General features: G+C 40.3%; 3 protein-coding genes and 1 pseudogene across 3 annotated transcripts; all 4 read right to left on the bottom strand.

Moving 5' to 3' along the window:
* Window positions 1-826: 826 nt before the first annotated feature.
* Window positions 827-3,752, bottom strand: LOC125196682 (cysteine-rich receptor-like protein kinase 26). Its single transcript, XM_089065802.1, has 7 exons — window positions 2,910-3,752; window positions 2,358-2,486; window positions 2,155-2,276; window positions 1,863-2,073; window positions 1,549-1,786; window positions 1,332-1,485; window positions 827-1,249 (listed from the first exon to the last, which is right to left on the bottom strand). Exons 1-7 carry the CDS (start codon window positions 3,694-3,696, stop codon window positions 896-898), a joined length of 1,995 nt encoding a protein of 664 aa, XP_088921928.1. The 5' UTR covers window positions 3,697-3,752; the 3' UTR covers window positions 827-895.
* A 1,000-nt stretch (window positions 3,753-4,752) lies between these two features.
* Window positions 4,753-8,011, bottom strand: LOC125188187 (cysteine-rich receptor-like protein kinase 26; annotated as a pseudogene).
* A 612-nt stretch (window positions 8,012-8,623) lies between these two features.
* Window positions 8,624-10,186, bottom strand: LOC148931711 (uncharacterized). Its single transcript, XM_089064865.1, has one exon. The coding sequence runs from the start codon at window positions 10,184-10,186 to the stop codon at window positions 8,624-8,626; it is 1,563 nt and encodes a 520-aa protein (XP_088920991.1).
* An 83-nt stretch (window positions 10,187-10,269) lies between these two features.
* LOC148931710 (uncharacterized) lies at window positions 10,270-10,848 on the bottom strand. Its single transcript, XM_089064864.1, has one exon. It carries the CDS (start codon window positions 10,846-10,848, stop codon window positions 10,270-10,272), a length of 579 nt encoding a protein of 192 aa, XP_088920990.1.
* Window positions 10,849-15,768: the final 4,920 nt, after the last annotated feature.

The following is a 15,768-nucleotide window of genomic DNA, read 5'->3' as shown; positions in this document are numbered from 1 at the left end:
TTAAGAAGCGTCCCGAGTGGGCTATGAAAATTCGTTATGAAAAGAAAATTAATCTACTAACAGACTAAAAATTCAAAGATAAACGATGATTGTAACTTTTGTGATTGAAGAAGCCATGGAATAGAGACCAAGGAAATGTCCTTACAACGTGCTGCAAAGTACAGTTGACCTCATCGGTCAATATACTAAGAAACTACCTTTTCTGATGCAAAGTAAACTTCGGCAATGCCGAAAACGGCCTGAAATCGTTTTGTGTCAGAATGGCTTGAAATTTGCACGTTGCTTGCGAATCGAGCTTAGAAATCGAAGTAATTGCGAAAGTCGTGTAAGTGATAGAAAATTTAATTTTATTAAATAAATGATATGGAATCGATCAGAGTAGTGCACAATAAGTGCGCTAACTAATTACAATTGGCATGAAAGGGCCACTTGTGCGATAAATTAATGAATATGCACGATGCACGCATCGTGCTATTGGCATGAAAGGGCCGCTTGTGCTGCAAGGTGGCTAACTCATCGAACGCGTGAGTTGCATGAAACGGCATGCCCATGCACGGTGCGTTCACATTGGACCGTATGCCTTATTCCACCGTTGTTGATGCCCTTACATTACATGGAGAATGAAAATTGATCATATTGGTTCTTTAATAAAAACCAATATATTTGTCCACGTAAACAAGAAGATTTAGACTGTTAGATAGTAGGAGTAATTTATTAGCTGAGATATTATTAAAGTTCGAAATATGATGGTATTAAATTAATATAAATATGTTAAACAAAGCGAAAAAAGAATTTTAAAATACCAACGAAAATTGTACTCACAAAATAAGTGCACAAACTATTAACATTACAATTGGCAAAGAAGAAAAACAAAAACATTGTTTGGGTGAGGGAATCAGCGCGGATATAGGTCAGTAATGGAGGCAGAGGATCGTCGAGACTGCTGCGACGGCTGAGAAGAAGACATGTGGTGAGAATTTGTGGAGTCGGAGTTGTGAATCAGTGGCACATCCAAAGCATAACCATTGGCAGCGTAAAATGCTGGCTCTGAAGGCAAGTCTAAGGTTACGGAGAAGCTACTCAACATAAGCACCACTGAGGCCATGGTTGGCCTATCAGCTGCGTCTTCCTGAACACACAACAAACCAATATGGATACATCTCAACATCTCATTTGTCGAACCCGAACCACTCCTCAAAAATGGATCCACTACTTCTCCACTTCTTCCTTCTTGCCAACTTCTCCAAGCCTGCAAAATTAATTTCCCATTATCAATCAGTAAGTATAATTAAGTGGTTAACAAGGTAATATATATATGCTTAAAAACTTACGAAGCTTATAAGATCCCCTACGCTGCCATCCTGGCTTCGAAAGCCATTATTTCTGCGGCTGCTGATGATTTCAAGGACTAATACTCCAAAGCTATAGACGTCAGACTTGATTGAGAATTGGCCGTGTATTAGGTACTCTGGTGGCATATATCCGCTGCAATTTATAAATTTTAGTATTCTTGCAATTCAATTAAACTGTTTAATTTTTGCAACTTACTATGTTCCGACAATTCGGCTTGTATTTCCCTGCGTTTCATCTTGTCCAAACAATCTTGCCATACCAAAATCAGCAATCTTGGGACTCATCTCTTGGTCTAGAAGTATATTACTGGCTTTTAAATCACGATGAATGATCCTGAGACGAGAATCTTCGTGCATATAGAGGATTCCCCTCGCAATACCTCCTATGATCTTATAACGTCGATCCCAATCCAAATCTGCATGCCTGACCGAGTCTACATGTCAAATTGCAAACTAGTTAGCCATTATAGGGTCACACATCATTAACAGCTAATATGATGTGAATATTACCAAATATGAAGTTATCCAAGCTTGCATTTTGAACAAATTCATATATTAGCAACTTCTCCATTCCTTCTAAGGCGAAACCCAATAACCTAACCAGATTCCTGTGTTGAAGCTTAGCCAATAAGAGAACCTCATTCTTAAATTCGATATCACCCTGCCCGGAATCCCTCGACAATCTTTTCACTGCAATTTCTTGACCATTTGGAAGCTTCCCCTGAAATTATGATACAACAAATTATGTGTTTAGTTTTTGTATTTGTTTAGACTAGTAGTAGTATTGTATATTTGTATCTACCTTGTAAACAGCCCCGAATCCACCTTGGCCCAACTTATTATGATCAGAAAAATCATTTGTTGCCGCTTTAACTGTGCTAAAAGGATACTGCAGAGACTCGACTGTGCTAATGCCGTCGACATCTTCAAAAAATTATGAACAAACATTAGAGTGCAATACTTTGAATTAAAGCTTATAGTGTGCAACAAAGATGAGTAGCTTACTTTGAGGAATCTCCATTGGTTTCTGTTTCTTCCTCTTTCTTAGAAAGATGATAACTGATACAGCCACTATTAAGCACACAACAACTACAACCACAATTATGACAATAGTCGTGCTAACATTCTTCTTTCCTGCCAAAAAAATCCCCACAAAACAAATGTATTGAGTCAACTGATCCGTCTCCGAGATGCTATATAATTCAATCTCCTAAAAAGTTGATCATATATGAATTTTATAGACCAAACATCTACAAATCTAAACAGGAGAATTCAAATCAAATAGACTCATTTAATCTATAAACCCAAACACAAGAATTAAGCCAAACAAGAGAATCTATAACCCGAAACACGAGAATTTAAACCAAAAAACTAGCCTAGTCAGCACTTATGTCACAGAGAAACATGAGAGATTATCTCAAAAGACTAATCTATTAAGAGAGAGACATACTTGAGTGTGTCACAATGAACAAGTCTGAATTCATGTCAATTGAACTACACCAAAAACAGAATGAAACCTTAAGAAACAGAGTTCATAACATAGACAGTTAAGATTACCTGGCGGCAACTGTTGAGGCGGCTCGACCACCGGAGGAACATACTCTAGCTCCTGAAGCCTAGTCTCATTGAAAAACTGATGAGTCTCGAATCGAAAATTGCAACTTGGATTGAACACGCTACCCCCTATTTGTTCGCTACAACATATCGGTACGAGTGAAATGACACGAATCAAACAGCTACTACACTCCTCCGATGACAAATCCGGGGTGCACTGTACTAACCCGAAAATCGTCTGAAAACCGGGCCCAGTTACGTTCCCACTCGCCACTTTCCTGGTAGAAGAGCCAGCAGCGGCTCGTATCCGGAGATTATCGAGCAACGCCCTCAGATCCTCCTTAAACTGCTCTGGGCTCGTGGCGTTGCCTCGATTCCAGTAGTACTGGGCAGGGTCAAGTGCCAGAGCCCCGTAGACGGTAGCATTCGAGTATCGCAGAGTGCAGAATTCATCAAAGTAGGTGGCCTCCTTCTGGACCGGGCACGAGTCCCTTAATTCGGCTCGCGCTCTTTTCATGCATTCGCGGCACGCGTTGACTTGGATGTCGCCTCTGCAGAGCGCGAGGGCGTTGACTCTGTCGGGACCCTGCCCGGTCGAGGCGTTGTAGAAGCCATTGATGTTGTTTTGTGTAGAGAGAAAAGAGAGAGTGGTGTTGAGGTTAGCGCTGTATGTGCTGTTGCTGGTGTAGTTGCCATTGCTTCCGCAATCGGTCCCGGCCCACTCCAAGGCGAAGAGATCTGTCGGGATCAACAACAGGAAGAACAACGACAGCAACCTTAGATAAGTCATGCTAATTAATGTTAGGATCGTCGACTGCAATACTATTACAGAAGTTATGGTTTAGTGTTTATACTCACTTTTACATCATTATACAAATGGCCATCCCTGCTAAATTGCTGCCTCAATTTGAATTTGTCACAGCGAGAAAATGGTGATGGACTGATGGTGTGAAACCGGTTGCACAACTTGTAGTAAAGAAATTGATAGTTGCATTGGTTGTTCAAAACAGATTATAATAATAATTGCAGAAAGTTCAGTGAATGTGTAAAGACGACCATGACTTCATCAAGTGGGCTATGAAAATTCATTTTGAAAAGCAAATTGAAAATAGACTTTATAAATAAAATCAGAAAATTTATACAATGAAGAAGCCATGAAATTGTATAGACCAAGGGAATGTCCCTACCAAGTACAAACTACAATTTGACCTCATTGATTGGTTCATTAAGAAGCGACCTTTTATGCACAAGTGGTATTAGAATTTTAGCTTGGTCAAAGTGGTATTGGAATATCTCTAACCATTTGGTTTTTTATTTAAATAGATCAAGAAAAAATCCGAAAAAATAATTTGTGGCTCGATTTCACAACAAAGAAGTCGGGTTCATATCATTTGGTATCAGAAGCCATAGATTTTTGCTTTTTCCTTATTTTCTTGTTTGGTCGAAATGATTTAATGACATGGGCTTTAGCAGAAATTTTGACCATATGTATGTTCTAATTTCTATGACATGTTAATTGAATCTCTAAAAAAATTGGAAAATTTCGGAAAACATGACACTGAGTGTCAATTTGGATAACTGAGTTGGGATAAATTTACTTACAATCTAGACAATTTAGGCTGGTTATATAGTATTTCAAATTTAGTCAATTTAGATAACTGAGTTGGGATAAATTTACTTACAATATAGATCATGTAGGCAGGTTATAGTATTTCAAATTTAGTCAAAATTGGAGGTTGGAACTATAATAAAAAACAAAAAGTTGATAAAAATTTCAAATCAATCTTAACAATTCAATCGGTAAAGAACAGAAATAAAATAAAAATCAACCTTAAATACAGAGAATTCAGCGAGGATGCAAGTCAGTAATGGAGGCACCATTTCGCGAGGAACGCTGAGACTGCTGAGGCGACCGAGAAGTAGTCCTGTGGAGAGAATTTGTGGAGTCGGAGTTGTGAATAAGCGATGCATCCAAACCATGACCAATGGTAGCGTAAAATGCTGGCTCTAAAGGCATATTTAAGGTTATGGAGAAGCTGATCAGCATAAGCACCACCGAGGCCATGGTTGGCCGATCCGCGGGATCTTCCTGAACACACAGCAAACCAATATGGATGCATCTCAGCATCTCATTTGTCGAACCTGAACCTGAACCACTCCTCAAAAATGGGTCCACCACTTCTCCACCTCTTCCTTCTTGCCAACTTTCCCAAGCCTGCAACATTCATTAATCTCACTTTTCAGTCACTAACTATAGTTAATCAGTCAATAAAATGATATATGCTTAGTACTTACGAAGCTCAGGAGGTCTCCTATGCTGTCACCCCCTCTTTGGAAGCCATTGTTTTTTTGTCCGCTGATAATTTCAAGGACTAATACTCCAAAGCTGTAGACGTCGGACTTGATTGAGAACTGGCCGTGCATTACGTACTCTGGTGGCATATAACCGCTGCAATTTACAATTTTAAGTATTTTTGTAGCTCAACTAAACAGTTTAAGTTGTGTAACTTACTAAGTTCCCACAACTCGGCTTGTATTTCCTTGTGTTTCATCTTGTCCGAACAATCTTGCCATACCAAAGTCCGCAATCTTGGGGCTCATCTCGCTGTCTAGAAGAATATTACTGGCTTTTAAATCTCGGTGGATGATTTTGAGACGAGAATCTTCGTGCAAGTAGAGGATTCCCCTCGCGATACCTCCTATGATCTTGTAGCGACTATCCCAATCCAAGTTTAAATGCCTGACTGAGTCTACATGTCCAATTACTTGTAAAGTTAGCATATGTTCCTCATATCATTAGCTAATATGTGAATTAATGATCAAAGTTACCGAATATGAAGTTATCCAAGCTGGCATTTTGAACATATTCATACACTAGCAGCTTCTCCATTCCTTCCAAGGTAAAACCTAACAGTCTAACTAGATTCCTGTGTTGAAGCTTAGCCAATAACTGAACCTCATTCTTGAATTCCATATCGCCCTGCCCAGAATTTCTCAACAATCTTTTTCACTGCAATTTCTTGACCATTTGGAAATTTCCCCTGAAATTATGATAACAAATTTTTCTTTAGATTTTGAATTTGATACATGCACACTCTTATTCTAATCCTTAGTATATCTACCTTGTAAACTATCCCAAATCCACCTTGACCCAACTTATTTTCATCAGAAAAATCATTGGTTGCAGCTTAGATTGTGCTGAAAGTGTACTGCAGAGATTCGACTGTGCTAATATCATCGACACCTTCAAGAAATTATGAACAAACATTTGAGTAAAACGAATGAATAAAACATACGGCGTGCAAGAAAGATAACTTACTTTGAAGAATCTCTGCTGGTTTCTGTTTCTTTTTCTTTCTTAGAAAGATGATAGCTGATACAGACACTATCAAGCACACAACAACTACAACCACAACTATGAGTTATGACAATAGTTATGCTACCATTTTTCTTTCCTGCAAAAAAAAAAATAAAAACCAAAAACCTAATGTATTGAACCAATTCATGTCAATTGAACTACACCGAAAACAGAATGAAACCAGAGTTCATACGGATAGACAGTTAAGATTACCTGGCAGCGACGACTGTGTAGACGGCTCGACAACAACCGGAGGAGGCGGAGGAACAAACTCTAGTTCCAGAAGCCTAGTCTCATTGAAAAACGGAGCGCTCTCGAAACGAAGATTGCAACTTGGCCTGAGTACTCTGCCGCCTTGCACCCCATCACAGCATTGCGGTATTTCCGAAATGGCACCAACCAAACAGCTTGTACAATCCTGTGATGACAAATCCGGGGTGCACTGAACTAACCCGAAAATCATTTGAAAATCGGGTCCAGTTACATTCCCAGCTGCCACCTTCGTAGACGAGCCACCAGCGGCTCGTCTACGAAGATCATCGAGCAACATCCTCAGATCTGCCCTGGACTGCTCTGGACTGGTCACGTTCACTGGATACGACAAGTAGTATACGGGGCTAGTCGCCAGAGTCGCGTAGACGGTAGCATTCGAGTATCGTAAAGTGCAGAAATCATCCCAGAAGACAGCTTGCTTCTGGACCGGGCACGAGTCCACGAGTGTGGCGACGCCGCTTTGCACGCATTCGCGGCATACACTGAGTTGAACGTCGCCTCTGCACAGCGCGAGGGCGTTGGCTCTGTCGGGACCCTGCCCGGTCGAGGCGTTGTAGAAGCCATTGATGTCAATGTTTTTATAGAGAGAAGAGAGTGTGGTGTTGAGGTTAGCTGATACAGGTATAGAGGAGACGGCTCAGCCAGAGGATGTGAATGGAAGAACAGGGTCAGAGATAGCTCAGCGGGAACAAGAGGAGGCGGAAGGAAGTGGAAGGCGCGGGAGAACGGAAGAGAGGACACAACGGAAGAGTGGAAGGCAGCGGCGGACGCCCGCGCGCTACAGAGACTTCGTCTCTTATTAGTCAGTTAATTAGACTTGGATTATTTAATTATTGTTGCTTTCTTTTTTAGTATTATTATTATTTTGAATTAGTTATTGGGTCGAGCGGATTATAAGCTCCATTACGGGTTTTCTTTGTTGGTTCTTTCCCGGAATGCATAAGAGAGTCGAACCAACCCTAGGGTCCTCAGCACTATAAAAGGGGTTCGTTATTCATTGATAAGATTACGAAAATTATCCCCAAGTTTATTTCCCTTTTATTTTTTATCGTTCTTGTTTCTCAAACCCTAGCCAGGGTTTTGCCTGGGTTGCTCGACGGAAACATCTTCCGCGAACGGACCGATCCATACTGATACGAGTAATATTGTATCAACTGGTGCTTTCTGGCGAACTCAGATTCTTTGTGAAGGTCTCCAAGTGTTCTTTTTGTAGTACTATGGTGGAGTACTTGGGCCATCTCATTGTGGATGGGCAGCTGAAGGCAGACCCGACAAAAATAGAGGCGATGGTAGCTTGGCCGAGACCGAAAACGCCGAAACAGCTACGTGGTTTTTTGGGCCTCACAGGCTATTACCGCCGATTCATTGCCCACTACGCGCAGATTGTTGCACCATTGACGGATCTCCTTAGGAAGGACGCGTTTACCTGGTCAACGGCGGCGGATAACAGCTTCGAAAATTTGAAGGCGGCCATGACGTAGGCGCCGGTTCTTCGGCTTCCAGATTTCACACGAACCTTCTATGTGGAAACGGACGCATCAGACTTTGGGATTGGAGCGGTTTTGTTACAGGATGGACACCCGATAGCTTTTTTAGCAAGAAATTGGGTCCACGGCGACGGAGTGCTTCTACGTACCATAAGGAGCTATATGCCATTGTTGAGGCGGTGCAGAAATGGCGCCAATACTTGTTGGGTAGAGAATTCGTGATCCGGAGCGATCAAAAGAGTTTAAAGGAGCTGTTGCAGCAGATAATACAGACGCCGGAGCAGCATTTGTATGTCCGGAAGTTGATGGGTTACAAATTTTCGATCGAGTACAAAACCGGGGCTTCAAATAAGGCTGCAGATGCCCTTTCCCGCCGGGATGAGGAGGTGGCGGTCGAAGCTGATCTATTGACAGCTATTGCTCACCATATCCCAGATATCAGTGGCGGATCCAGGAATTTATATTCGGGGTACGAGTCATATGATAAATCATTATATAACATACCAAAAATAAAAACTAATAGTACTAAAAGAAATATATTTTGAAATATAACATTTTAGAGTCATACATTTCAAAATACAAAATAATCTACATTATATCTAATTTATTTTTCGACGAGTCTTCATTGCTTCAAAACGATTCACTACATCGTCATCGGATACTTGTAGAAACACATCTTTCTCAATGAAAGTGACCAAACAATCATTCAAAGGTTGATTACCCATACTATTTCGCAACTTATTCTTCACAAACGTCATTCCAGAAAACACTCTCTCTACACTTGCAGTGGCAACCGGAAGAATCAAAATCAACTTGATAAGCAAAGCCACACGCGAATAAGCCACATCTTTTTTTGTTTCAACAAGCTTCACCAAAAGAGAACTAATATCTCGCAAATTCCGAAAGTCTTCATCACTTCTCATATCTCCAATGAATAAATCAAGTTGGCACTCAAGGTTCATCAAATCAATGTTTGAAAATTCGGAAGGATAAAAAGTGGCAAGTTTGAGTACCTTTTCCTTGTCAAAAGAAGAGAAGCCATCTCTAGGATTGAAGCAAGCCATACATCTGAGCAACTCCATATTAACTTCATCGAATCGATTATCAAGTTCTTGAAGTAATAAGTCAATCACTTTGATAAACACATCAACACGAAAATGATGAAGATATGAAACTTGTTGAACAAAACGTTTTGATCTTCCATGAGGGCTATAGTGCGCTTTCATATCCGGAACAACAATGTCATTTTTATTGCAAATTGAGATTACCTTGTTCAAGTGAATCTCCCATCCATCCTCCCTCATTTTCTGTAGTTGATCTTTGGTTAGAGTGACAAGCCTCATAGCATTAATGATGTCTTGATCTCTTCTTTGCAAAGCAAGACACAAATCGTTAGTGTACCCAAATATAGTAGTCACTAGTTGTGCCATGAACACGAAATCAAATGACTCTAGTAAGTACAAAATGCCTTGAGCTTTTCCCTTATCACTGAAAATTGAATCTTTCTTTCCAATCATCGTAAGAACTTCAAAAATCGTAGAAAACAAGTCCATGATATTCAAAAGAGTCTTGTAGTGAGAACCCCAACGAGTGTCTCCAGGCCTCTTCAAACTAAGTTCTTGATTCAACCCCGATCCCGATTCAAGCTCACCAACTTCCAATGCTTGAGCAACTTTTTGTGCTTGAATGTCACGAATCAATTCATTTCTCTTACAAGAAACTCCAATTACATTCAACAAAATTCCAACAGTTTCAAAAAGCCAACTACAATCATCGTTCTTTTTTGAAATGGCTACTAATGTTCGATGAAGCTGGTGGGCAAAGCAATGTACGTAGTAAGCGCTTGGAGTATCTTTCATGATCAAAGTCTTGAGTCCATGTATCTCACCCTTCATGTTACTAGCCCCATCATATCCTTGCCCTCGAATCTTGGATGGGCTTAATGAATGTTCAACAAGTAAAGTCATAATTGCACTTCTAAGAGACAAAGATGTAGTATCACCAACATGCACAAGACCAATGAATCGCTCAACTACCTTTCCCCTTTTCTTTTCAACATAGCGCAAACAAAGAGCCAACTGTTCCTTTTGGGACACATCACTAGATTCATCGGCTAATATAGCAAAGTAGTCATCACCAAGATCATCCACAATTCTCTTCATTGTTTCTTTAGCACAACAATTGATGATGTCTTTTTGAATAGTTGGAGATGTCAATTGACAATTTCCAGGGGCATTTTCCAAAGTCACTTTTGAAATAACTTCATATTATGTGCCTTCAACCATTTTAAAAGTTCAATAAAATTTCCCCTATTAAGGGAATCTTCACCTTCCCTGTGACCACGAAATGCCCTGCCTTGTCCCAATAGGTAACGTAAACAAGAAATTGAAGCCTTCAAGCGAACATTATATTCTCTGTTTATCACATCACTAACATTATCTAAAGAAACCAGAATCGATTTCTTTTTGCCATCCCTCAAGTTCACATATTTCTCATAAGCAATATTATGAGCACTTCTAACTCCACCAATATGTTTAATAAATCGTTCTGGCTTATTCCACGACTTAAATCCTTTATTCACAAATGCATCTCCCCCCACGTTAAGTCCAACTTCATTCCTGAACAAGTAGCAAACAAAACAAAATGCAGCATCTTCAACCATACTATATTCAAGCCAATCCCATTTATCAAACCATGAAACCATAAACCAACGACGCGAACTTCCAAAATTTCTTTGTGGAAAATCAAAAGTTCTTGGCTGACAAGGTTTTCTAAGAATATATGCCCTCCTAATTGCATCTCGATCATTTGGAGGATATTCCATTATTTGACTTCTTTTAATAGGATCATGGTGAAGTTTTTCAACATCATAAATCAATTCTTGCTCCTGTAATGGCACACTAGCATCTGAAGGAGATACAATACCAATTGGAGCCAGAGAGCTTGAAGGTAGAGAGCTTGAAGCCGGAGAACTTGAACTATCATAAGTTTTTCTCTTTTTGGCGAGAAATTGTCGAAGATCGGACTGTTTTCTCATCACTTTTTATTTTATTTTCTGCATATATATCATAACAAATATTCTATCAAAATCATTATTCTATTTTCTAAGCCACAAGCTGCCAAAATTTTTCCCCAAATTATTTAATGAATAAGAGCACTCCCAATGCTCTCCCTAAAAACTCCCTTATTTCTCCCTAACTCCTGCCACATCAGCGCCACATCAGCACCAAAATTTATCCCCAGTTTTTAGCCAACTTTTAGCCATCTGCTCCAATGGTTTCTCCCTTATTTCTCCCTAACTCAACATTTCATTTTTACATCATCATTTTTAATATTATTTAATTTTCCCTACAAATGTGTTTAATAAATAGATTTATAATGAACCATTCATCGTTGTATTAATCATTGGAAAATATAAATCGGCGAAAAAAAAAGAAAAAAAAAATTATCGCCGATTTATCGCCGAATCGCGCCCACAGTGGGCGGCGATGATTCGGCGATAATAAGGGAGTTGGCGATGAATCGGTAGATTTATCGCCGATTTCCCTCCAACGCCCGGTGATTTTTCGGCGATTTTCGGCGATTTTTCGCCGACAATAACGCCTAACCATTGGGAGTGCCCTAAGACCCACATGTTTCCCCCAAATTATTTAATGAATAAGACCCCCATGGCCACACATTTACACCTCTACCATATGTTTACACGTATAACTTACACCCATATAAATATAAAGAATGAATGGTTGATAAATTAACAATTGACAAACAAAAGTATAAACAATTGACTCACTCAATCCGCCACTCTCGGCCTCGGCTAAAGATTGAAGAAGAAATTAGGGAGATGCGGATTGGAATTTGGAGCCTTGGAGCCTGGACTCTGGAGGAGAAGCAGTCCCGATGGTTGGCAACGGCGGGGCGGTGCGGTGCGTCAGCGGCTTAGCGGTGCCTGCCGGGGAGAGGACTTTTTCTAACAGAAGCTAATTGGGAATGGGTGGCTTAGCGGCTAGGTTTTTGGAATTTTAGTTAGAATTAAATTGATTTTCTTAGCTTTTATTAACTTCCTTTCATAGCTAATTAGGAGTAGTCAAATTAGAATAGGGGTGCATTTTAATATAAAATTAAAATTTTCTATATATATATATAATAGTACTAAAAAAAAATTCGGGGGGTCATTCGAACCCCCAAGTTACCATCTCCATCCGCCACTGCCAGATATAATCACCTTGTTGAAGCAGGAGACGGATTCGGCAGAGGATCTGGTGGAGTTGCAGCGACTGATTGCGAGTGGTTCGGCGCCGCGTAACATCTCTTTTTTGGACGGATTGGTGTACTATGGCAGACGAATTTATGTGAGCAGCAAATCGCAGTTTAAGGACGCTTTGTTATTTGAGTATCATGATACACCGCAGGCGGGTCATCCGGGGTTTGAACGAACACTGCGTCGATTGGCGGCGGCATTCTTTTGGCCGGCTATGGCTCGTGAAGTGAAGCATTATGTGGCAGCCTGCGTTGAGTGCCAGACAACGAAGTATTCTACTCAGAAACCAGCTGGACTTCTGCAGCCACTCCCCATTCCAACGCAAGTTTGGGAGGATGTTTCTATGGATTTCGTCACCTATGTCTAAGGGGTTTACAACGATTATGGTGGTGGTGGACCGACTCTCGAAGTATGCTCACTTCGCAGCGCTCCCGGCTCGTTTTGATGCTTTACGGGTAGCAAGAGCATTTATTGACAATGTGGTGAAACAACATGGGTTTCCGAAGTCACTTGTTTCGGATTGTGACCCGATATTCTTGAGCGAGGTGTGGAGCTCGTTGCTTACTCTCAGTGGTACGAAGCTGCGATTTTCTACGGCATATCATCCCCAATCCGATGGACAGACGGAGGTGCGGAATAGGGGGCTGGAGCAATACTTGCGAGCATTCACAGCTGATAAACCGACGAAGTGGGCCAATTTTCTGCCTTGGGCGGAGCTCGCTCTAAACTGTTTTCACAATGTGGCTCTGGGCACGTCGCCGTTTCGGGCGTTATATGGGCGTCACCCACCTGATCTGATTGCGGTTCAGCCTTCGGCAGCGCCTCCGGCGGTAGCCGAATTGATTGTACAGAGGGGTGCCTTGCTGGTGGAGCTTCGCAAAAGTTTGGAGAGATCTCAACAGCGGATGAGGGAGGTCGCTAATCGCCATCGCAGAGATGTCTCGTTCGACATTGGGGACAGGGTGTTGCTGAAACTACAGCACTATCGCCAACATTCTGTTGCAAAACCTTTATCTGCGAAGTTGGCACGGCGTTATTATGGACCGTTCGTGGTTACAGAAAGAATTGGTCCGGTGGCGTACAGGTTGAAGTTACCGGAGGGTGCTCGGATTCATGATGTGTTTCACGTCAGCTTGCTTAAGCCGTTTGTGGAGGGGTCTAAAGATTCTGCAGTAGTTGATCTGCCGACCGAGTTTGTGGGCTCGAAGCCGGTTATGCAGCCAATCCGAATTTGGGAACGCAGAATGGTGATGAAGAATGGGGTGCCGGAGGAACAGGCCTTGGTGCAGTGGCCAGTTGAGGATGAAAATGCTTGCACGTGGGAGCCTTTTGAGACGATTACTCGTCGGTTTCCTTCCCTCCTTGAGGACAAAGAGCAGCTTAACCAGGGGGGGTTGATACAGGTATAGAGGAGACGGCTCAGCCAGAGGATGTGAATGGAAGAACAGGGTCAGAGATAGCTCAGCGGGAACAAGAGGAGGCGGAAGGAAGTGGAAGGCGCGGGAGAACGGAAGAGAGGACACAACGGAAGAGTGGAAGGCAGCGGCGGACGCCCGCGCGCTACAGAGACTTCGTCTCTTATTAGTCAGTTAATTAGACTTGGATTATTTAATTATTGTTGCTTTCTTTTTTAGTATTATTATTATTTTGAATTAGTTATTGGGTCGAGCGGATTATAAGCTCCATTACGGGTTTTCTTTGTTGGTTCTTTCCCGGAATGCATAAGAGAGTCGAACCAACCCTAGGGTCCTTAGCACTATAAAAGGGGTTCGTTATTCATTGATAAGATTACGAAAATTATCCCCAAGTTTATTTCCCTTTTATTTTTTATCGTTCTTGTTTCTCAAACCCTAGCCAGGGTTTTGCCTGGGTTGCTCGACGGAAACATCTTCCGCGAACGGACCGATCCATACTGATACGAGTAATATTGTATCATTAGCGCTGTATGCGCTGTTTCTAGTGTAATTGCCGTTGCTGCCGCAATTGGATGAGGAGTAGTCCCCGGCGTAGAGATCTGTGGGGATCAACAACAGGAGGAACAACGACAGCAATCTTTGATAACCCATGTTAATTATTACACACAGTTACGGTTAAGTGTTTATATTCACTTTGAAATCATTATCAATAGTATAATAATAATTACAGAAAGCGGAGTGAAAGTGTAATAGACGACCATGACTTGGGCGGCGTGTGAACTGAATGAATGAGAAGAAGCCAAGCAATGTCCTAGCAAAGAGAGTAGTGGAGTACTATAATAATTCAAAGTAGGCTATTAAAATAGAGACTGGAGTGGATTTTGGCATAATCGTATCAGTTGATTCAAACTCCAAGTAGGCTATGAAAATTTATTATGAAAAGAAAATTGGAAATAGACTATAGTAGCATAAAATAAAATGATGATTTTTAGTGTGAATGGAATTAAATAAAGCATATAAATATAAGTTAGAGAAATAAGATAGAAAGATGATGAGTCCTAAAATGTGACGCCACAGACTTTTATTTTTATTTTTTAATAAATTTGTTCTTGGAAGAACGTTGAACTTTTTTAGCCAAATATCGACAGTTTATGGATTTTTTTTATCCAAGAGCTTATGTTTTTTTTTTATTGAAGATAAAGATTTTCGAAATACAAGGGATATGAAATTTTTTAGTCTGATCTTCATTTGGGTAACCACTTTATATATTCCGGATTCCGCGACTGACGAGAAAAATGCAAAAGAATGAGGTATGTATTTAACTATTTATTGATAAAAAAGTAGAAAAATAAAAAGAGAAATACATTAAATTTTCACTTTGGGCCTATCAGCTTACATGAGGGAATGAAAACATTTTCTAGCCCAGTCTATTAGCCTACTTAAGGGAAGCCCAAATTCTCCTCAAGAGATTTATATCGCCAGATTTCTTTCTTCAACAATCCGTTACATAAAATCTGGCATGAAACAAACATTAACCAGAGATACAATTAGAGAGGGCAATGTTAAAATGCATTTAGTATCCATCCATAACTAAGACCTATGTTATATCATTAGATCTTACAATAAGTGATGATAACTAAGACCTATGTTATATCATTAGATCTTACAATAAGTGATAATGAGATTAAAGTTTACGTATTTTAATAAATAGTACTCCCTCAGTTCCCTTATAGTTGAGTCATTTTTTTTTATTTCAGGAACTTCTCTCATAGTTGAGTCATTTTCATAGTAACTTTTTCTCTTTCTTACTTTATTCTTTCTACTTTATTCATTTTATACATTATTCTATCTATTGTTTCCTCTTTCTTACTTTTTTTATCTATTTATTTAACACACTCAACATCTCCTTCTTAAACTCCGTGTCGAAAAGTTGCACCTCAACTATAAAAAAACAGAGGAAGTAGATAAAATATCAACAAAGAGTAAAATAGTCAATATAGTGTATCACAAATATCAACACAGTGACATGAGAATCTCAACACAAGTACCAGAAAATATGAACACAATTTTA

Source organism: Salvia hispanica, chromosome 2 (genome assembly GCF_029641045.1).
Source record: "Salvia hispanica isolate PSC_SH4W2 chromosome 2, Shi_PSC_v1, whole genome shotgun sequence".
NCBI classification, from domain to species: Eukaryota; Viridiplantae; Streptophyta; class Magnoliopsida; order Lamiales; family Lamiaceae; genus Salvia; species Salvia hispanica.
This window is presented reverse-complemented; position numbering and strand designations above follow the sequence as displayed.